Raw genomic sequence first — 22,158 nt, 5'->3', positions numbered from 1 at the left:
TCTCGGACCGCGGCGCCCGGAGGGCCGGGACCGGGGCCGCGTCCGCGTCCGGGCAGGCCCGGCTGGAGCCCGGGGCGGGCGGCGGCGCGGCGGGGAGCGGGGCCGAGCGCCCGGACATCGCCGACGTGGAGGGCGCTTCTGTGCTACTTGGAAGGTTTAGACGTGTCCCGAGGACACCTCCGAAGAGCGGCGGGAGGAGGCGTGGACGTCCGTCCGCCCGTCGGTCCGTCCGTCCGTCCCGGCTCTGCGCGCGAGAAGAGCCCGCCAGTCTCTCTCCTGGCCCTAGGGGGCGCCGCCCGAGCGGGGCGGGCCGGATTGTGCTGATTCGGGCCTCCCTCGGCCGGCTCTTTAAGGCTCTTCCCGGGTGGCATCCAGGCTGTCAGATTCCTTCCAACTCCCGTGGCGGGAAGGAGGCCAGGCGCTCCTTCCCTCTGGGTGCGGGGTCCCAGCTCCGCCCCAGCTGGGAGCCCAGGGCCTGCACCCAGGCCACCGCCCCGCCTCCCAGCCTGCAGGCCGCCTGGACTTCGAGCACCAAGTTGGCTCTGAGAGACCTCTGGGTGGTCCTGACCTGTAGGAACTGGCAGATACATTCTCTCCTAGCCTACCGCCTTCCTTCCTGTGTCACTGAGAGGCAGCCCTGGCTCCTTCTCCCGCAGAGGGAAACGTCCTCAGGAGCTGAGCTGTCAGTGCTTTGTACATACTGCTAAGTGTTTCTATTGGTTTGCATAGTATTTATTGTTTTCATATACACAAGGCTGATTACTGTACAGTTTACACTTTGAACACAGACTATGATAGAAGTGCTTGAAGATATAGAAAACCTCTTTCTCTACAGAACATGCTGTCCCGGGACAGCACCAACAAAAAGCACGTTCAGATGGGCCCCTGGCTCCCTGAGGCCTACAGCTCAACCTGGGGGGGGCGAGGGCCTCCCTCCAACTCAAGTCTCTAACACAAAGAGCCCCAAGTACACTCACAAATGAGGATTTCCTACTGGAAGATGATTACTGCTGAATCTGGCAGAGAGACACACATTTAAAAAAAAAAAAAAGAATCCATCTAATCCACCAGAGCAGGGTGGACACAGCTTCAGAGGTGGGGTCAAAAAGCAGTGTGGAGACTGGGGAGCAGAGTGTATGTCCTGAATGTCAGGTGGAATGCTCTGGCAGGAGCAGTCCACAGGGAAGGGGGTAAACTGTCACAAACAGAGTGGAGGAGTTGGGGCCAGGGGAGGTTCGGGGCATGGGATTAAGGTGTTAAACAGATTCATGCCTAGTTCTTATTCATTTTTCTTTCCAGGAAGCCCACATGGATTTCTTATAGATGAGGTTGAAAAAAAGTACCCTGTGCGAAGTCAAAATCAAGACACTTAAAAAACAAAACCCAAACCACCCTCAGCCACAAGAGCCCTTATTCACGTTTGCATTCATGCCCTCTCAGGCACTAATTTTCTATCCTTTTCTCTCCTCTCCCCTCTTTTTGCTGCCTTTGTTTTGATTCCTGACAGATCCACAGTCGCTAGAGGCAGGATTGAAGACTGCAGGTCATGCGTCTGCAGTCAGTCGTTCATGCGAATAGGAGGCTATAGGAAGTCCCTTACAGAGGTCATGCCGTGAGCTGGAGAAACATGTGCCACATTCTGTAGCCCTCGTCCAGCTCTCCTCCTGTGTGCATGGCAGAATATGTTGAGTTCAGGGTTTGGGTGTCGAGGTGTGATCCTGAGGGCACAAAAAAAACCCAAAGTCATTTAGCATTTAAAAGTGCAACTCTAAACACAGATTTCGTGGTTCTCTGCACAGGCTGGGGTCTGGTGAGGAAATCAGGCTTCTCAAGCACAGCGAAGAGTCGGAGCAGTGCTGCTTGCTGACACTGACCTTCTAGAAACACCACCCTTGCTTTCCTGCTCATTGCCCACAGGTGCTTTACGGTGCTGGCTGCCCAGCGCACTGAAAGTGTGTTGCTTCCTTCTCAGGCAGAGGGTGCTTTCCTGCTGGTTCAGGCCACCTGGAGAAAATCCTCACAGGTGGGCCAGGAGTTTGGCCTAGTGGTAGAGTGCTTGCCTAGCATGCACAAAAACCTGGGTTCGATTCCTCGGTACCACATACATAGAAAAAGCTGGAAGTGGTGCTGTGGCTCAAGTGGTAGAGCAATAGCCTTGAAAAAGCCCAAGGACAGTGCTCAGGCCTTGAGCTCAAGCAAAAAAAAAGGCAGATACATTTTCCTGAGAATATAATGTATATCTGCCTGTAGGGCAAAGTCAAACTCTGCAGCATGGGGCTCATAGCTCACAGCAACACAAGACTCTCCCCCCCTCCCCCCAACAGAGCCTCAGTGTCCAGCCTGATTGAGAAACTGCATGTTTTCAAGACAAGCTACTCAAGATTTTGTTGTTGTTGTTGGTCATGGTGCTTGAACTCTGGGCCTGGGCACTGTCCCTGAGCTTTTCAGCTCAAGGCTACCACCCTTGAGCCATAGCTTCACTTCCCATTTTCTAATGGTTAATTGGAGATAAGAGTCTCACATTCTTTAGTGCCCAGGCTGGCTTGGAACTGAGATCCTCAGATCTCAGCCTCCTGAGTAGCTAGGATTACAGGCGTGAGCCACCGCGTCCAGTGCTACTTAAGGTTTTATTTGCAGGAACCCAGCAATCCAGGGGGAAAGAAGTCACTAGAAAAAGAGGAACTGACAGTCAAATGGTTGTAGTTGTGACATAAAAGTACGAAGGTATTCAGAGGCAGAGTTGTTCCCAGTCTTAGAACTCTCTTAGGCCTTAGAGGTGGCAGGGCTAGGGAGGTATGCTGGCATTAGCCCAGGAGACCTCACTTCTGAGCATTTCCAGGGAAGGAAGAGTGGTGTAAGGGCCTCTGCCAGAGGCTGCTATGTACTTGCTGGCCAACCAGGTTCTGCTGAACTTCACTGTGCTCTCTTGTCAGCACAGGGCTCTACTCTCAGCCTAGCCCCCCACCCTCTTTGTCAATCCCCCTACCAAGCCCTGTGAAGTATTCTGTTAAAGCTTCAGTCCAGTCTCCTCGCTGGCTGAGATCAAGGCCTACCTCCACAAACCTTCTTGTTCCCTACCTCATGTGGCCTGTTTGTGAACATTACAGGGCACACAGTTTTGAGAACACAACCTCTGAAGCCAGGCTGCTCCAACTGTTCTGCCAATTCCCAGCGCCCTGACCTCAGTTAAGCCATTTACCTGCTCTGCAACTCAGTGTCACCTGCCATAAAATGATGGCAGTATGAGGACCAACTCAGATGGCTCCAAGTCCCTGAAGTGCCTAGACAGGGACATTCTGTACATGTGAACTATTTCTGGGTTCTCTTGAAAGGGGGATTATAAACACGGGGGAGGGGGGCGGAGTTCCACAGTGCAAAACCCTCCTGAAATAAGAAGCCACGTGAGATTGAGGGCCCAAGAGGCTAAGATCTCCAACAAACTTTTCTCCTAGGCCACACACAAAGGCTGGGGCCGTAGAGATCAGATAGAGAGGAGCAGAAGTAAGTCCAGCTGGGGTAGCGAGCAGCCAGCACTGGGTTGAGAACACAGCCTCCTGCTACCCTATCTGCTCCTTCTCCACTGCACCCCACTTTCCTGTTCTTACTATAAAGAGGCTCAACCTGGGCTGGGAGTTTGGCCTAGTGGTAGAGTTCTTGCCTAGCATGCATGAAGACCCGGGTTTAATTCCTCAGTACCACATACATAGAAAAAACCTGGAAGTGGTGCTGAGGCTCAAGTGGTAGAGCTCTAGCCTTGAGAAAGTCCAAGGACAGTGCTCAGGCCCTGAGCTCAAGCCCAGGACTGGCAAAAAAAAAAAGAGAGGGGGGGGTCATCCTTCCACAACTCAGCAAATAGCCCTTTCTGCTTCGTGGCCAGGCTCCTTCCCTCATTTCCTCTCTGTGCTGTGGCACTGGCCCTTGCACTCACCTGTTACTTGTGGCTCACTTTTGTCTCCTCCAGTCTCTGACTCTGTCATACTGGAAGTGGCTGGTGTGACAATGGATAGTAGGTAAAAGGAAGCCTCACAACCTCCTGCCACTGAGATTATGGATTGAATTTATCAACACACTCTGCTATCTGATCTAATGCAAATTTGCAACCACGTTCTGAAAGTTTCTTAAAGAGGAAAACAAAGAAAGGTGTGTGTGTATGTGTGTGTGTGTGTGTGTGTGTGTGTGTGTGTGTAGGGCGTAGGGGATAGGGAGGGGATAGTTCCTCCTGAAGAGTCCTGGAGAGTCCTAGGGGCATGGAGGAGTGTGCCGACGCTCCTAGAAACCCAGGGGACAGTCTCTGCCTCCAGTCCTCCTAGGCCCCACCCCCTCCTCTACTATCTGTCCTCATTGATGTCCTGACGCTTGAACACAGAACAAGATCCATCACCTGCTTTAAATAAGTGGCCATTATTTACTAGTATGTTCCGCTCTCCTCCAACCTCAGTGCAGAAGCCTTCCCAGTGCTAGAATCGACTATGAAGTCAGCAAAATTAGGGATGAGATCTACTTAGTCCCTGCTGGGTGGAGGTTCCCTGCCAAGAAAGGATGTTCCATATCCCAACCAAAAAACCCATCTTTTTGAAACAGGGTAACTTGAGGAAAATGAGGCTTGGTAAGTCAACCTAGAAATACGGACTTTAGACACAATGAAGTTCCATGTTGCTTCAAAGAGAGACAACAGGATACATTCCTGAGTTCAAGCCCCAGGACAGGCAAAAAAAAAAAAAAAAACAAAAAAACCCAAAAAACCGATAGGGATCTGTTTTATGGCAGGATGCATATTTACCTAGAAGAAATGCCCCCAAATATCCAGAAACACAGAAAATGACATCAGAAGTAATTAGAGCAAAGATGAAACAAATAGCTTTACATAACTTTGAAGCCCCACCCCTCCCTTTACCTGGTAACTGCCAAAGAGGTGTGTGTGTGTGTGTGTGTGTGTGTGTCTTCAAGAACACTCACAGTGTGTTAAGAGTGTGCCCTTCCGTTTTTTTTTCATCTTGTTTGCTTGCTTACTTAGTCAATAAAGCTCTGCTAAGTTTTCTTATCATTGTGACTTGCTCAGAAATTGTTGTTGTGCATCCAAGTCAAGAACCCTAAGTGAAGCATCCCCACTTTTAAAGGAAAACGTCACTAACCTTCACCTACATCTGGTGACAAGTTTTTTCAGCTTGCATTTTAGATGTAACATCTACAACTGTGCCACAGCACTTCTGGGAGATTTGAGAAGGCATACTAATCAATTTTCAATACACGTAAGATCAATTAGCTGCTTGATAGAGCATGCTGCACTCTAGAAATGGAATTTAGCATGAGTGGGGCAAAGGCCAAAAGCTTACATGTTCCTTATCCACCACCTTACCTCCCCCCCTTTTTTTTTTCTCGGTGCTTGGGATGAAGCCAGGTGCCTCATACATGCTAGATAAAGGTTCTACCACTAAGCTACATCTTTAGCCCCAGGAATCTACATTTTAATAAGATTCTTGGAGGTGACAGGGGACTGTGGATTGCACTTTGATCGAGTTCACTGGAACTTGACAATCTATAAAGCCCTTTCACAAACATAAGCCCATCCATCTCCACGGCCATCCTGTAAGGAAAATATTGGCAGTATTGCTACTGTATGGACAAAGAACTTGAGACCCAGGAAGGTCAATTGACTCTACAAATACAATCTGCCATTGACTGAGTACCAGGAGTGACTGCGTTCTCAATAGTCCTCACAATAACTCCCATGCTAGCATTCTTTGTAAACATTTCTTTTTTCAGTGCTGGGGGTAGAACCCAAGTTCCCATTTGCTCCAGCACTGGGGGAACACCATGAGCCTTGTGAATTTCCTTATTTACACATATCAAAAGGAGCCATTCCCTACTGAGGATTCCAAAGTGTGGGGCAGTTGAATAACTTGTTTAAGGCCATACAACCTGAGAATAGGGGATGGGAGGAGACTGGCCTCAAATCTAGGCTCTCAAGAAAACCTTTCACACTCTGATTGTCCGTGTTTGCAGTAGTTATGTTTTGCATCTGAATTAGTGAACATTGAACCAGTGCTCCTAAGGGAAATATAAGGTTAGACTCTTGTGATGAGCCTCTTTTCTAAGAGTTTCACTAGTCAGTCAGTAAACACTTAGCCCTGTTTTATGTATGTTTCTATTTGATGGGATGTTTATGTCTCATTAACATGATCAATAAGCCTTTTTTTAACACATGTATTTTCTCTGGAAGACACATCTATGACATTGTTGCATTTAGAAATCCCACACAATGTCAGGTGTTCCTGGCTCATACCTGTAATCCTAGCTACTTAGGAGGCTGAGACTCTATGAAACTCTTATCCCCAATTAACCAGTAAAAAGCCAAAGTGAAGTGGCTCAAGTGGTAGAATGCAAGGGAATGAAGGAACTGGGGCCGCGAGTTCAAACTCCAGTACTGGCGCACACACACAAAAAAGCAAAAGCAAAAGATCAGTACCTCACCAGAACCACTGGAGAAGATTTTAACCAGCAAAAATAATCATGAAAAGCACCCAATGTGGCACTAAATATGCTACCAACAGAATGCTTGGCAGTTGAGAACTGAACTGAGGCAGAGCACGCTTTGTTCCACCTCAGCTGGAATGTGCATGTCTGATGGTAACTAATTCTTGCAGGTGTATCTGAATGACCACAAAAGCACGGTGAGCCTGCTGGGGTTACAAGGAAATTTTCGCAAGTAGGTATATTTGCAGAAGAACAATGATGGCCCATTACTTGTGCTTGTAGTAAAAACCAGACAGTCTGCAGCCCCCTCACTGTCTTCTCAGCAGCCTTTTCTCTCACTGGGAGGGTAGAGTGTTCGAGGCTGCCTCTTGGCACTTTGGGATTCTGGTAGATGCCTGTCTCCATGCTGGCTCTCTCTATACCCCAGTACACGATGCCCTTGCCATTTGTTGGCAGGGGGCCAGCCCTGTCCAGGAGCCAGGCTTCACTGTGTTTCCCAAACCATGCTCTTGTGAATATGGTCCTCATTACCTGTAAGGTTTTTAGCTTCTCTGAAGGCCATTTATAGCATACTAAAAAAATTCAGGCTGGAGGCATGGCTCAAGTGGTAGAGCACTAGTCCGGTAAATATAAGGCCCCGAGTTCAAGCCTCAGTAGTGGCAAAAACAACAAAATGTCAATGCCTGGCAGTGGTGTCCTGTGACCCTAATTGCTCAGGAGGCTGAAATCTGAGGATTGAGGTTCGAAGCCAGACTCAGCAGAAAAGTCCTTGAGACTCTTACCGTTGATTAACCAGCAGGAAGGACAAAACAAAACAAAGAACCAAGGAAGTGGAGGTGTGGCTCAAGTGGTAGAATGCCAACCTTGAGCAGAAAAAAACCAAGTGAGAGTCCCCTGGCCTTGAGTGCAAGCCCCAGTACCAGTACACACACACACACACACACACACACACACACACACACACACACACACACACGCACACACACACACACACACGTGTTTTTGTTCCCTATTTGTCCCAGTCTAGCTTCTACTGTTCCTATTCGAGGCATTGCTAGAACCTAAGACAAACCAAAGCTCAAATTTAAAGCTGCTACTACCATAAACAAAGTAGAAAGGAATGCATTTGCTTCAACATTATTCACCCCTTCGGATTATTTCTAGGTCCCAATCACAACTCCATAGCGTTCTAAGGCAACAGCAGCTGCTGCCCTCCACCTCCTGGCATAGGCAGGGTTAATGTTGTGGCCTCCTTAAGCTGCTGAGGAGTCAGGTCTAATTTTATCCTTAGACTGGATCTGCCAGTCCTCTTTTTTGCGAGTGCTGAGATATGTCGGGAAGCCTCTAGTCAGCACTTCTGATGGCTCAGAAAGCAGCAGGCCCTGCTTTTTTTTGCAAAAATGCAGAAATCCAGTGACTGCTGGCTGCTTGGCCCCAGAGGCTGACCCTGGAGGTGTGGTGTGAGGCCTCGGCTCCCTGCTGACTCCCACCCCGACAAATCCTGTACTGAGTTGCCCCGAGTTGGACACAAAGAAGAGCCTCAGGGCAGCTCAGTACAGGATCCCTCAGGGAGGACTGAGATCGCAGCCGGATGCTAGAGCCCCAGTTCTGTACAGGTCCCCTGAGACCCTCTCTGCATGGCATACCCCTCTTCAGCACCACTGCCCCATGCTCACATTCAGCATGCACGGGCACTCAGCCCAACCTGAACACCCCCTGACTTTCAAAGTCTCTTCCTAGAAAGCAAGCACGCAACCCTGTCCATGGAATACCAAGGAGAACCTCAACCTGGGCCATGACTTCAGTATAGTTCCAGCCTCCTGGAAATTCCAGCTCCAAGTCCTTGAGTACTGTGTGGGCCCTCATGTTGGACTTTCATAGCTCAGAAGGCCTCTCTTCCACTCTCCAGTCCATCAGCTCTAGAGAGCCCCCGACCTGCTTTCCACAGTACATAACCGCTTAGCTCTGTGGAGTGCTAAGCATTGCTTCAATACTATTCAAGGACTCAGTGGTAAAGCCTGTGCCTGGCATGCATGAAGCCTGGGCTCCATTCTCTGCATGGGGAGGATGCGTGCATTTGTACAGTCCCTGACAGACAGGCCAGGGGGATAGGACTGACTTTTAGACAAAGAAGCCAAGGCTCATAAACCATTACTAGGTTTGGAGGTGTGAGGGACAGGATCTCCAGACCTGTCAGGTTGACCCTGTGCTCTGTGCTTGGGTGGGGAAGACAGCCTGGGTGGGGCGAGCAGGCAGGAGCAACCATTCCACTGAGGATGCAGAGCATGCAGAAGGATGAGAAAGCCTTCATTACCTCCCAAGAAACTACTCCAAGGAGACTTGAGATCACTGTTTGCCCCTTTTAAGGCTGGCCCGCTTCACTATCTGAGCCCCTTTTCTGCCCTCTATCAGGTCCGGCTGCAGGCCACTCCCTCTCAGCTCCACCTAGAGATAACAGCAAACAGAAAGCAGGACAGATCACACTCACAGGTGAGAAAAGGAGGCCAAAGAATGAAAAGGGACAATGGGGAACTGGTGGGAAGCCTGTCCGTCAGTCAGGAAGGAGAGCAGAAGCACAGCGCAGTGTAGACAGAGGCGGAGTACAGGCGAGGCAGGAGAGAACCTCACTGGCTCACTCTGGAGAGCAGGGCTTCTAGGAGCCCGCAGTCCCTTCAGTACCTTGGAGTGTTTCATAAAGTACTCCATATCGGCCTCCAGTTCACTAGGGTCCTCCAGGGCCCCCTCAACAATCACCTCCTCATGTAGCTGGGTGTCATCAGTGCCAGATGAGTCTACCTGCCGGACGACCTTGCGAACGATCTGGAAGAGAAAGAGGAAAGTGATTGTTGAAATCATCAAGGCAGGGTTAAAAAAGGCAAGTCTAGGAGAGAGATGTGAGGGAGGGGCAGTCCTTGTCCTTGAGGGACCAGGAGGGGAACTGGGCCCTGTGGGAAAGCCACACTGGAACATGGCAGAGGCGCTAGAAAGTGTGGTCTCTGTGAAAGTTTCACTTAATGTTCACTTTGACCATGTATAATGATGCATTTATCCTTAGATTGGTTTCTACCTGTCTTTTGGATGACAGTTGAGGCTGTCCTTCAATCTGCAGTGCCTGAGGGCTTCTCTTCTGCATCTATAGCAGTTCTACTCACCTCCCACCCCATTACCCTTTCCCATCTTTTTCATTCATTCAGATTTGTAAGCACTATTTACTCTGGGCCCATACATAAGGGGAGAGATGACTGAAAGGCTTTTGCCCACCCAGGTAGCAGCAGCCCCGTGGAGAAATTCTCCCTGTGTCCCTCTCCTAGTAGCAGACCAGCTTTTTTTAATTCTGCATATGGGCACATGCATGACACATGCTCACACATGTGAATGCTCACACACCTGTGCTGGGGTTTTGAGCTCTTGCTTGGCTTTTTTTGCTCAAGGTTGCTGCTCTACCATTTGAGTGACACCTCCACTCACATCTGGATTTTTGTTGGGTGACTGGAGATAAGAGGCTCAGACATGTCTGCCTGGGCTGGCATTGAACCTCGATCCTCAGATCTCAGCCTCTTTAGTAGCTAGAATTATAAACTTGAGGAACCAATACCTTGTCAGGCCAATTCTTTTTTTTTTTTTTTCTTTTTTTCATTGGCCAGTCCTGGGCTTGAGCTCAGGGCCTGAGCCCTGTCCTTGGACTTTCTCAAGGCTAGAACTCTACCACTAGAGCCTCAGTACCATTTCTGGCTTTTGTCTGTGTATGTGGTACTGAGGAATCGAACCCGGGTTTTCATGCATGCTCGGCAAGCACTCAACCACTAGGCCAAACTCCCCGCCCCATGTCAGGCCAATTCTTAACAGCCAACTTCTTTGCGGTGAGGTATGTATTAATACACAACATAAATATATCTCTACATCCTTGTCAATGAGAGGAAGCTCCTGATAGTCTGGGGAAGACCACCTTGTTCTCTAACTGCTCATTTTTAGGGCTGGGCATCGTAGGACTAGGTTTGGATATTTTGAGGGGACTTGTCCTGGGACAGGGAGCTTGTGCCCTTCAGGCTCAAGTGGGACAGAGACTGTGAAGACTTCCTTGTTGGGAATACAAAGGGCTGAGAAAGCATTTAGCTCCTGATCCATGGGAGTTGGCTGGCTACAGCTGTGCCAACTCCATTAGGAGAGCAGTGAGGTTGAATTCTGCTGCCTTTTAATTCCACTGGCCTCTGCCTAGAGCAGGTGGTGCCTGTCTTCACCTACCTTCTTGGTGACAATGTTACCCTGCTCATCTGTAAATTGTTCCTCGGTCACCTGCTCCCCTGGAATATTCTGAAGCTCATGTCCCTGAAATTAGAAAAAAGGAAAAACACAAGTTTGTAAGTGGGAATTTAGGAGTCACAGTGCAGAATGAGGGAATAGAAAAGCAGAAGCAGCAGCAGCAGCAGTATCCAATAATGGCATCTAAATCCAACAATGGCAAGAAACTTAAGAGCTCTGCAAGTAATTACAATCAAGCCAAGAGTTGTGGGTGGTACCCGCATGGGGCCTGAGGCCTGAGGCGGGAGGCCAGGAAAGGGTCCAGTGCTTTCCTGGCTTGATCCTCCACAGCAGGCCGGACAGGCCCTGAGCAGGAAATAAGTCTCCTGTTTTAGATGAACTTTAAAGTTTAGATGCCCAACCACAAGCAATGCTTCCCCAAATGACTTGTAATGCAACCCCTAAAGTTGACTGGTGACAAAATGGCAATAAACTGATCTTCGAAATCCCACAGCTCAGCTCTCTGGACAGTTACCCTGTGTTAGGTACAAGGAAGGTACCCAGACAATGACACATACAACTCTGGCTTCTAGAACAGAACCCAGTCTGAAACCGTCCTGATTCTTCTCTTCTAAAACATTTCCTAGCGCTGGTGGCTCACGCCTGTAATCTCAGCTACTCAGGATGCTGAGATCTGATGATCATGGTTCAAAGCTGGCCCAGGCACGAAAGTCTGTGAGACTCTTATCTCCACTTAACTACCAGAAAACCGGAAGTGGCCGTGGCTCAAGTGGTAGAGTACTAGCCGTGAGCTGAAGTGCATGCAGGCCTAAACTGACAAAAAAAGCCCCCAAAACAAACACAAAAACCAAACCAAAACAAAACCCCCAAACATTTCCTGACCTGACTTGGCACAGCCCCCAGCTCCATCTTGTGTTTGGTTCTGTGCCCCCTCCACCCTCATCCTGCCACCTGTCTGGTGTTACCTTTAAGAAGACCCGCCGTCGGACCACCCTGGTGGAGATGGTCTCCTCATCATCAGTCAGGCCCTCACTCTCCCCCAGCTCCTTGTCCAGCTCCTGGTGGATGTGCTTTAGCACGAAGCACAGGGAGCCCTTCACAATGCACATCACATTCTGACAGCTAACCAGGAAGAAGCCCAGCAGCACCAGCATGACCAGGAGCTGGATGATGAAAGTCCACATCCTCACCTCCTCCCACAGCTGGTCTTCTGGAGACCAGGGGAGCCAGGGGCCCAGATGTGGCAGGAAGCCAGCATCTCATGCTCCTTTGGGACTCCTCATCCCCTCAACCATCCTGTCCATTCTCATTCTCTCTCTCTCTCTCTCTCTCTCTCTCTCTCTCTCTCTCTCTCTCTCTCTCTCTGTCTCTCTCTCTCGTTGCTTTCTATTCCTCACTATTTCTCTCTCCAAGTAGGAGAGCAAATCGCCCTCTCAGCTAGGACAGTGTGGCCTCAGTGCCCTCCTGTCGAGCTGCGCAGGCTCTGGCCTCACTCCTGGGTGACGTCAGGCTGCTATAATTTCACCTCTCAAAGCAGCTGCTGGAGCTGTCCAACTTGGCTAGATGGGAGCCAGCAGGTGCTGGGTCCGGACCCTGCAAGCATATATCAGTCCTGCGGGGCCTTCCTGCCAGAATCAGAAGGGCTTTGGCCCTGGGAAATGTTCTTGTCTGGTGACAGAAAACAAGATGGCCTGAGCCTGTGGCTACTTGTACATCTGTCTGTCTCCAGAACATGCTGCTGGGGTGATCAGAGTGATGGTCTCAGTGTGTGTGTGTGTGGGGAGGGGCTGAGACCACCTGGGATAGTGAAGCATTTATTAAAAAAAATCACTCTGATGCATGTTTTCTTCTCATATGTGGAAATTAGATCTAAATCACAAACCTCCATGAAAACATATAAAGGGTCATAAGCATATATACACAAACATCTCAACCAAAGTATGGCATACACGGGGGGGGGGGGGGAAGCTGAAACATGTGTTGTACGTGTGAGGAGGGGTTGAAGTCAAGGGGAGGGGAGGTGGGCAATGCAGCCATAATATCCAATGTACATATCTAAAAAGGAGACCAGTAAATTGAGAGATGAGGGGATTGGGAGAAATGGGGAAGAATGGTAGAAGGGATAACAGTGACTAAGATGCATTGTACTGGCTGTGAGCGTAGCCTAGTGGTAGAGTGCTTGCCTAGCATGCATGAAGCCCTGGGTTCAATTCCTCGGTACCACATACTCAGAAAAGACCAGGAGTGGTACTGTGGCTCAAGTGACAGAGTGCTAGCTTTGAGCCAAAGGTGTCCAAGGACAGTGACCAGGCCTGAGTTTAAGCCCTAGGACTGGAAAAAAAAAAAAGAAAGATGCATTGTACTCACAATCTGACATGTTGTAACTCCTTTGTACAACCACTTAAGTATAATTAAAATAAATTTTAAAAATAGCCACAAGAGTGAGTAGCTTTCCAGGTTAGGTCAAATGAGGAGGGTAGGTGTCGGACACAGTTGGTAAGGCCACACAGAAGCTGGCATGGTTTCCATTGGCCCCACGGGCTTCTGTCCCTTTTTATTCCTTTTCCAGCCACAGCCCTAGCGTAGAACTGGCGTGCCTATTTAAGGCCTGTCCTCAAAGGCTCTTTCTGTGCTAAGCTAGGAGTGCCCACCGAGCAGAAACATCTTGCTTTACTCTTGCATTCACAGAGACTACAGCCCCGGCATCTGAACGTTCTGGGTCAGGTTGTTTCCTTCAGGCAGCAACCCAACTTGGCAGGAAAAACACTGACCTGATCATAGCAAACTGACCTTACAGCTCACTCACCATGGGGTCTTGGGAAAGCTGATCTTCTCTAGGCCTCTGTTTCCTCATCTGTAAAATAGAATTAAGGTGTTCTCTCTACTCTATCAACTTCTGTGAGGACCATACAGTTGATAATACTAGTGCCATGAATAACACTGACAAGGAGATTGTAGTGTGTCCTGTTCAGCAGGCATTGGTCTGTGGATTATATATTGACTTGCTTAAACCTTACTGCCATCCTACCACTTATGCTCAACTTTCTTTCCTATTTTCCATAGAGGAGACAAGCAAAGACAGTTATGGGAACTTGCTTGTAGAAGTATAAATCCTCCCCTACTTCTTCCAAATGGCCTCTGTTCAACAAAAAACACTTAGATAAATAAAAGCCAAACAAAGATGCAAGTCACATGAGACACGTAGTTGTAGCTCACTAAGAAGTATAGGGAAGCTGGGCACAGGTGACTCACACCTGTAATCCTAGCTACTCCAGGAGGCTGAGAACTGAGGATGGAGGTTCAACGCCAGCCCAGACAGGCAAGTTCATGAGACGCTTATCTCCAGTTCACCACCAGAAAACCAGGAATGGAGCTGTAGTTCAAAGTGGTAGAGCGCTAACTTTGAGCAAAATAGCTCAGGGACAGGCTGGGAGTTTGGCCTAGTGGTAGAGTGCTTGCCTAGTATGCACGAAGATCTGAGTTCGATTCCTCAGTATCACATACATAGAAAAAAGCCAAAAATGGTACTGAGGCTCAAGTGGCAGAGCTGTAGCCTTGAGAAAGTCCAAGGACAGTGCTTATAGGTCCTGAGTTCAGATACCAGGACTGGCTAAAAATAAAAAATAAAAAAATAAAGCTCAGGGATGGTGCCCAGGCTCTGTTCAAAAATGTTGTTGTGGACATACTAAATCCACTAGCACAACAATGTTCACTGCAGCACTATTTACCATAGCAAAGATATGGAACCAACCTAGATGCCCCTCAGTTGATGAGTGGAGCAACCAGATGTGGAATTCTATGCTGCTCTCAGAAAGAACAGCATTGCCCCATTTGTAAGGAAATGGAAAGACTTAGAAAAAAATCATATTAAGTGAAGTAAGCCAGACTTAAAGAAACATAGGCTCAGTGGTTTCCCTCATTTGTCATAATCAGTAGAAACCTTGGGCTCTCCTAGCAGAGATTTACAATAGAGCAAAACCTAGACACATAAGGCCATATAGGATGATGCTAAATGAAAGGACCTCCAGAATATAGAAACAAAAGCCATGTAACGAGTGATTATTGTCCTTTATGTACTATGTTATCTCTTATCTCTTTTGCTGTCCCTTGGTTATCTCATATTGTTACAGTATTTCACCTGGTTATCTGATATATTGTATATATGAGTATTTGGTTATTTGAAATAGGGAAAGGGGGAGAACAAGATGAGGGACGGGGATGGGGGGAGGGAAATAGGGACCAAGACATGAGAAAGGGTATCAATGTTGGTGAAGTAATGCACCTTCTATCTGGTGAATATAATGTAACCCTTCTATTAATTACAATAAAATATATGAAAAAAACAAAGATAAAAAGAAAAAAAATGTTGTAAGGAATGTTATAAGGAAACTCAGTCGTGAGAAACAGAGAAGCCACCACTTAATGTACTATGTTATCTCTCATCTCTTTTGCTGTGTCCCTTGGTTATCTCATATGGTCAAAGTATTTCATCTTGTTATCTGATATATTGGATATATGTGTATTTGGTTATTTGAAATCGGATAGGGAAGGGGAAAAACAAGGTGAGTGGCGGAGGTGGGGGGCAAATGGGGACCAAGACATGAGAAAGGGTATCAATGTTTGTGAAGTAATGCACCTTCTATCTGGTGAATATAATGTAACCCTTCTATTAGTTACAATAAAAATATATGGGGGAAAAAAGCCAAATTATGAGCCTTTATTAGCAAGCTGGAGGATTACTGGTGGACTCATGTCTCAAAGACCAGCAGCCCTAACCCCCCAAAAAAGTAGAGAGGAGGAGAGAGGAAGGTGAATCAGTGGCAGAGTACTCGCTCTCTCTTCTCTCTCTCTCTCTCTCTCTCTCTCTCTCTCTCTCTCTCTCTCTCTCTCTCTCTCTCTCTCTCTCTCCCTCTCCCTCTCTCTCTCCCTCTCTCTCCCTCTCTCTCTCTCTCTCTCTCTCTCTCTCTCTCTCTCTCTCTCTCTCTCTCTCTCTCTCTCTCTCTCTCTCCCCCCCCCCCTCTCTCTCTCTCACACACACACACACACACACACACACACACAGTATCAGGTCTCCAGAGCAATCAGTTAGACTGTGGTTGTTTCCAGTTGCTTCCCAAATCTCAAATGACTTGATATCTCTTTACTGCTCTGTCACCCTGTCACTGCTGTTAGGGATTCAATATAAACACTGGCAAATGGGAGCTTGGCTACTTATTACCTCCATTGGGCCTCATTATCATCGTATGGAGGAAAGGCCAATTTCCAAATAGTGACCAGTCTATCCATCCACTAACAGTCCTCAGGCCAGGGAGTTAATGGGGTGAAGCCTGCATATTCAGACTGGCAAACTGAGTCCCACAGAATGTGATACGAGACGCTGGACTCTCCTCCCAGATGCTGACTGAGTCTTTGAGCCCCAGTGAAAACCCAAGGTCTTTCTCTAGGCCTCGGTTTCCTCATTTATAATCAAGAGAGTTGATATGTGATGTGGAAATGTTCTCTCTGCTCCCCATTTTCTCCTCACCATGAGTGGCGCATGGGGAGCTGAGGAAAGGATGCTTGTGAGGTCCCTCTTGTTTATGGGGGATTCAGAGCTTGTGCTCTGAGAGCCATTGGATTTGATGTCAAGAAGAAGCCTGATGGGAAAGCATGTCCTGAAGGCCTGTGGTTAAAAATGGATGCACTGCCTGTCCTGTCCAAGTGCACATACTTGGCAAGGAAGTTTTCTAAATAAAACTCTACTTAATTCCTAGCACTTCTTTATAGCCAACAGCTCAGAACCACTGGAGAGCCACTCTTGTTCTTAAGTGTCTAAAGGATCCTGCCAGGCTAGATTCAGGGAGGAAGAAAAGAAAATGAGGGAAGAGCTGTAAGGGAAGTGGGGGACAAGATGGGAACAAGGTGCTGGGGTAGGACATATGGGTCATGTGCGTATTAAAAACATCTGCAGAGTGACAATACAAATTTTATAAGAACCCATAAATCAAATGTTAATAAAATGTCTGAGATTTGTTTCCAAGTAATATGTGCGGGAAGGAGAGTTCCAGATGCAACAAGATTGGCAGTGGTAAGTGGGTGGAATGAGGAGAGAGGGTGGGGAAGGATAGAGACAACAGATCAAGGCAGACTTAGGGGAGAATGGAAATGTAAGAGAGGAAGGGGGGTGGATGGGAGGATGGAGAGAGGATAGCAGGGGGAGGAAAGAAGGCTGCTGCCTATATCCTACTGCCTTCCAACCCAGGTGGCACCCAGAATCCCGGAAGTCCAGAGCTGGTGATGCTGATGACTTTCCAATCACTTCCTTGATAACCACTGAGGGCACTGAGGGGCTGAGAAGAGAGGGGCTGGTCATGTGTCCTGAGAGAACGGTGCTGTACATGGCCACATAGATCCAGCCGGCCTAGTCTCTTGGCTCCAAGCTTGTTTCTTTTCTTAGTACTTTTCTTTTCTCCTTCCTTCCTCCCTTCCTTTCTTGTTCTTTCTTTTGTTCCTTTTTTTCCCTTCTATTGTTCCTCCTTTTTCTTAGTGCGTGCGTGCGTGTGTGTGTGTGTGTGTGTGTATACAGGGGCTTGAACTCAGGGTCAGGGCCCTGTTGCTTAGTCTTCCTTCACTCAAGACCGGTGCTCTAACACTTGAGACACAGGTCCATTTTTGTCTTTTTAGTGGTTAATTGGAGATGAGTCTCTGGGACGTTTCTGCCTGGGCTGGCTTCTCACTGTAATCCTCAGATCTCAGCCTCCTGAGTATCTAGGGTACTCAGGTACCTGAGTATCTACAGGTGTGAGCCACTGGCACATGGTTCAGTTCCAAGCTCTTTTAAAATCATGTTGGGCGAGCAAAATAAATAGAAACTGTGGTTTGAAGCCCTCTGGGAGAGTAGGGCTTTGGGCAAATCACCCAGCATTCTGAGAATCACTGGCTAAGGAGGGAGGGGCGAGGGCTGCCATGTAAACAAAGGGGAGAGATCACCACAATTGCCGTGAGCCTTGCCTCTCCTTAGTAGAGGCCAAGGAGGCAGAAAGTTCTTGTGTCCCCACTTAAAACGAGAAATAAAGTCACGGTCACCGTTTCTAAAGAAAGTAAACATCCTTGGCTCAGGGCTTGATTCATAAGCTTCCTAGATTGGAAAAGAAGAAAGGAGGTGCTCCTCAAAGGCTCTCACCTGTATTTTCCGGGAAAAGGTGCTCCCGGCTGCCTGAAGCCACTCTCCAGGGTCTCCGAGGTTGTGTTTCCTGCTTTCCTGGATGCTAGAAGTCTCAGACTGCTCCATCCTCACAATCTCCCTTGCAGACACCAGCACCTTTTCATATTCCTGAGGCCCACTGGGCTCCAGCCTTTGGACAGTGGCAATTTTTCTCTGGAGCGAATGGGGGTCTTGCATTTGTGCAACATCTTGCAGGTGAGAAACCACAGAACTTTGTCTATCCCAGTCCTGTGGTCTGGGATCCAAGCAGGAGACAGATGACAGAGAGAGAGAGAAGAAGGACAACTGGTCACCCTCAGTTTCTATTCTTAAAGATCGTTCCCCCATCCCAGCCTACCCTACTCCAGAACACACTCTGGACCATCCTCTAGCCTGGAGGATCTGGAGGTTGTAAACACAGAGGTGCACATGGCATATCAGTGTCGCCAGATGGGGAGAGTCGTCAGGCCACTTTCCCCTCTGGGTTCACAGAAACATGTTCTCATGTCCTCACACAATGCCATGTAACCCTGACGTCTAGGTCACTCTCATATTCTCATGCGACAATGTGATCTGTCTCCCCCACCCCCCATCATACTGTTCCATGGCTTCCTCAACATCAATTCTGCCTGGCTCCCCTCCTCTGGCACTCCTGTTGGAGCCTTTGTTGGCTCTCTTGGCTTTCTGAGCGCTGTGGCAGCCCAACTGTCCTCCGAGCTCCTGCTATCCACACCTACTGCCTCAGTGACTGTCTGCAAGTCTGGACTTTACATCCATTCAGATGTTCATTTTGCCTGGAGCTCATCTCTTCCCTGGCCTTCAAATGTATATATCCATCTGCTCTTCTGCCTTTCCACTTTGGATCTCTAACAGGCATCTCAAAGATGGCACGATCAGATTTCACTGTGGTCTTCTCTTCAGCACTTGTGAAGTTCTTGCATTTGTCAGGGGACAGCACCAGGGCCCCCCTGTCTCCTTGCTTCTCTCATACAGTATTCGATATCGTATTGGTCAGCAATTCTTTCTGGTCTGACTTTAAAATACATTCTGAATCTAACCACCTCTCTCACCAACGATGCCTCATGATGTGTAATGCCATCACCATCAGTGCTACCTCCTGATTGCCCCTGGGCTTCCATCTTGGCTATGCCAATCTCTGCTCAAGACACAACCTGCACATGTTCAGATGGGACACATTTTCTTTTTTTTTCTGCAGGACTTAGTTTTGCTATGCAGGCACTCTATCACTTGAACAGCCCCCCGCCCCCCAGCCATCCCTTAATAATTTTTATTCACAGTTGGCTGAATTCGTGGATTTGGAATCCATGAGTTTACCTTATCTTATTTCTATGTGCACCTTATCGTATTTCTTGTCAGTTTTTCCACTAATTCTTTCAGGTAGAAACGTTCATCTGATTTATTAATATCATATCCCCATCATTGTATTGTTTATAGTGCCCAGAAAACTGTAGGTGCTCAATAATTACTATCTCGTGAATGAATGACATCCACACTGGATGGCTGACCAAGGTCACAGAGCCTATAAGTAGGCCTAGAACCAGGCAACAGTGACTGGCCAGCAATACATCAACATTTAATGGATGCCATGTTGAATGAATGGCCAGCATTCATTAGGTGTCAGAAGATAGCCTCTCCCACAGGGATTTTACTTTGAACCCTTATCAGCTCAGTCTGTCCAATTCTTTCCACCAATAAAAGTATTCATTTTGTAGATTTCCATACTTTAAATGACCTCTGTTCCTCGACAGTCCTGAGTGACCCCGGGGAGCAGCCAGTTTCCTGAGCTCCAGTAGAGGGGAACAGAGGAGGGGAGGGAAGCCCTCCACCTGGCCAGGGCTGAGATCCCTGGCAGCTGCTGTGATCACAGGCCTTTGCTCCAGGGAAACTTAGGAAACAAAGCCGCATGGACAAAAGGCCTCTGTCCTTCACATCCTGTGTCAGGCGAGGAAGGGACGCTCAGCTCATGTGTGACTCGTTACTATGCCCCTGTACAGGACCATCTAAGTTCTGAGCTCTCACTGGCCTGCAATTAGCGCAGTGCCTGGATTCTGGTAGCTGTTCTGCTGGGACAGTGGAAACTCAAGGAGTGTGTGATCCTCAGCCCTGCAGTGTCTGCAGAGGGTGTGAGCCTACCTGCCTGAACTGCCATGCTACTTCCTGATCTTTGACTAACGATTGCTTAAACCTTGAAAGCGCTGTCTGGCTTAGGTAAGCCCTCCAGCCTCTCTTGTTCCAGGGGCATCAGTAAAGAGGCCTCTATTACCAGCAATCACATGCAAATAACTTCCTTGGGTCTTGGTTCTGCTAGGTATCTAAACATGGCCTTCAATAGTAAGAATAAAAAGATGACCAGAGCCCAGAGCACTGCAGCCCACAGCATTGTGGAGACTCAGCTTCCCAACCCTGATGACCCAGCTCCTAAGTATGCACTTGCTTGTCCCAACACCTCTTGGTGTCTTTCCTGCTGAATGCTCCCAGGAGGGGGTCTTGGGCAGGCAAGTGGCTGTGCATGTCCCAACTCTATTTAAATTTAGTGTCTGCAGACGCAACTGGTGTCACAATGGATTTAAGTCAAGAAGCACTGAAACTTCCTCTCTCTACTCACTGCCAGGCAAAATCACCCAGAAGCCCAGAAGCCACAAGAAATCTTGGCTTCACAGTTCAGCTCTTACCTGTCCTGGCTCCTCTCCAGCACCTGACTCACGATCGGCGAGTCTGTGATTCGGGCATGTGCCCTCTGTTGGCCTGAAACAAGAGACACTTCAGTCTCTGAGTCCTGCCCTGCACCTGAGTCCTCCTGCCTCTTCTCTTCTGACCTCTGACCTTCCTCTTGGCCAAGCAAATCAGCAAGGCCATTTGTAGCATCTGAATCCACTGTGTCGTCCTCCACAAGGTCCTGAGAGCCCATCTCCGGGCCTTGCGGCTCCTCTGAGAGCGCCCCCTCCAACTTCCACTCTTGTGTGGCGTCAGAGTCCTCGGCCTTACTGCACTCCAGAGAGGAGTCCTCAGCAGTGACCAGGGAGGGCGTGAGGCCTGCGGACCACACCTGCATGTCAGACATCTCCAGCATGGTGTCATGCTCCGTGGCTGCCAGTGGGATGGCATCTATGACGGCCACCTCGTTCCAGTACGGGTCTACACGCAGCGGAGAGGGAAGCGCGTAGTGCAGGGAGGCGGGGGACAGCAGCTCGTCCTGCAGCGAGGAGTAACCTGGAGAGGCAGACAGAGGGCAACATGCTCCAGAAGCGATTTTTGTCACACACACTCACGTGCAAGTCCACGCACTCACACCCACACACACAGGCACGGCCACAAAGAGGCATGCACATTCGGGGTGGGGGTGGGGTCTTTCCAAGCTCCAAGTCCAATGCTCAGGCCTTGTGGCTGCTGCCAGGACCTCCTGGCAAGAGAAACAAGACTCTGAACTGGGAAGGGGCAGCCAGGGAGTGAGGACAAAAGGGGGCTCCTTTGCCAGAGGGCAAAGAAATGCGATTGGAATTCTTTCTTATCCAGTTCAGAGCACTAGATAAAGAAGGCTTTATCCAAAGGACTCATGCTCCGATCTATGCGATCAGACGAAAGCCCCACCTCTCCACCGCTGGGCAGGAGAAAGTGTTGCTTTTTTTTTTTTTTCTTTCTTTCTCAAAACTTCACTTTAGCACAGTCTTTAGTTAAGGTCCTCGTAGGAATACACCTCAAAGGGAGAGTGCAGGCCCCCCAGGACCAAGGTCAGTAACCAGGCTGCCCTGGAGGGGTCTAGCAGGGTACACTGAACATCCACAGACCTCAGTGCGGTGGTCAAATGGGAACCAGGCTTCTGGTTTGGCATGAAGTGACTTTTCCTCAAGTTGCATATTGGTTCCAGAAACTCTGAATGATCTACAGTGGCACAGGTGAGGGTTCTAAGGGTTCAAAAATGGGGGCAAGGTCAGAGGGGCACGGTGGATACCAGGTGCACCTGCCCTGCAGCTCCTGTTCCGAGGGCCCTGAGCCATCCTCCCAGCTCTGCTTGGCCCTGGGTGCCCAGTCGGAGTCACATGCATCTGACTTCACCTGCCTATTCCGATGTGAGGCCCTGTTGGTGCTCTGCTTTGGCGCTGCCTGCCTGAACTCCAGAAGTGACTATGGAATAGAGGGGGCTAGGATTTGTTGTGATGTGGGGCAAGGGTGGGGGTTCCTCAGCCCTCCGCTAGCCAGGAATCACAAGAAAGCTTCTAACT

The 22,158-nt window shown here is 48.8% G+C and overlaps 1 protein-coding gene across 3 annotated transcripts in view; it reads right to left on the bottom strand.

The window, feature by feature from the left end:
* Positions 1-352: 352 nt before the first annotated feature.
* Positions 353-22,158, bottom strand: part of Ank1 (ankyrin 1) — a 219,466-nt gene continuing 197,660 nt past the window's right edge. Inside the window, exons 39-44 of one of the 3 annotated variants that reach the window (XM_090353871.1) lie at positions 20,611-21,148; positions 17,897-18,173; positions 10,717-10,800; positions 9,154-9,294; positions 8,789-8,919; positions 353-1,718 (exon numbers count right to left, since the gene is read on the bottom strand). In XM_090353871.1, the coding sequence (XP_090209997.1) occupies positions 8,821-8,919; positions 9,154-9,294; positions 10,717-10,800; positions 17,897-18,173; positions 20,611-21,148 (1,139 nt within the window). In that variant the 3' untranslated portion in view covers positions 353-1,718; positions 8,789-8,820. Of the gene's footprint in view, positions 1,719-8,788; positions 8,920-9,153; positions 9,295-10,716; positions 10,801-11,699; positions 12,126-17,896; positions 18,174-20,610; positions 21,149-22,158 lie in introns of those variants that run through there. The other 2 variants (XM_090353872.1, XM_090353873.1) reach the window with 2 other exon arrangements.

Source organism: Megascapheus bottae, chromosome 20 (assembly GCF_031878675.1).
Source record: "Megascapheus bottae isolate mThoBot1 chromosome 20, mThoBot2.hap1, whole genome shotgun sequence".
Taxonomy (NCBI): domain Eukaryota; kingdom Metazoa; phylum Chordata; class Mammalia; order Rodentia; family Geomyidae; genus Megascapheus; species Megascapheus bottae.
The sequence above is the reverse complement of the archived record's forward strand: the minus strand, read 5'-3'. Positions and strand labels throughout refer to the sequence as shown.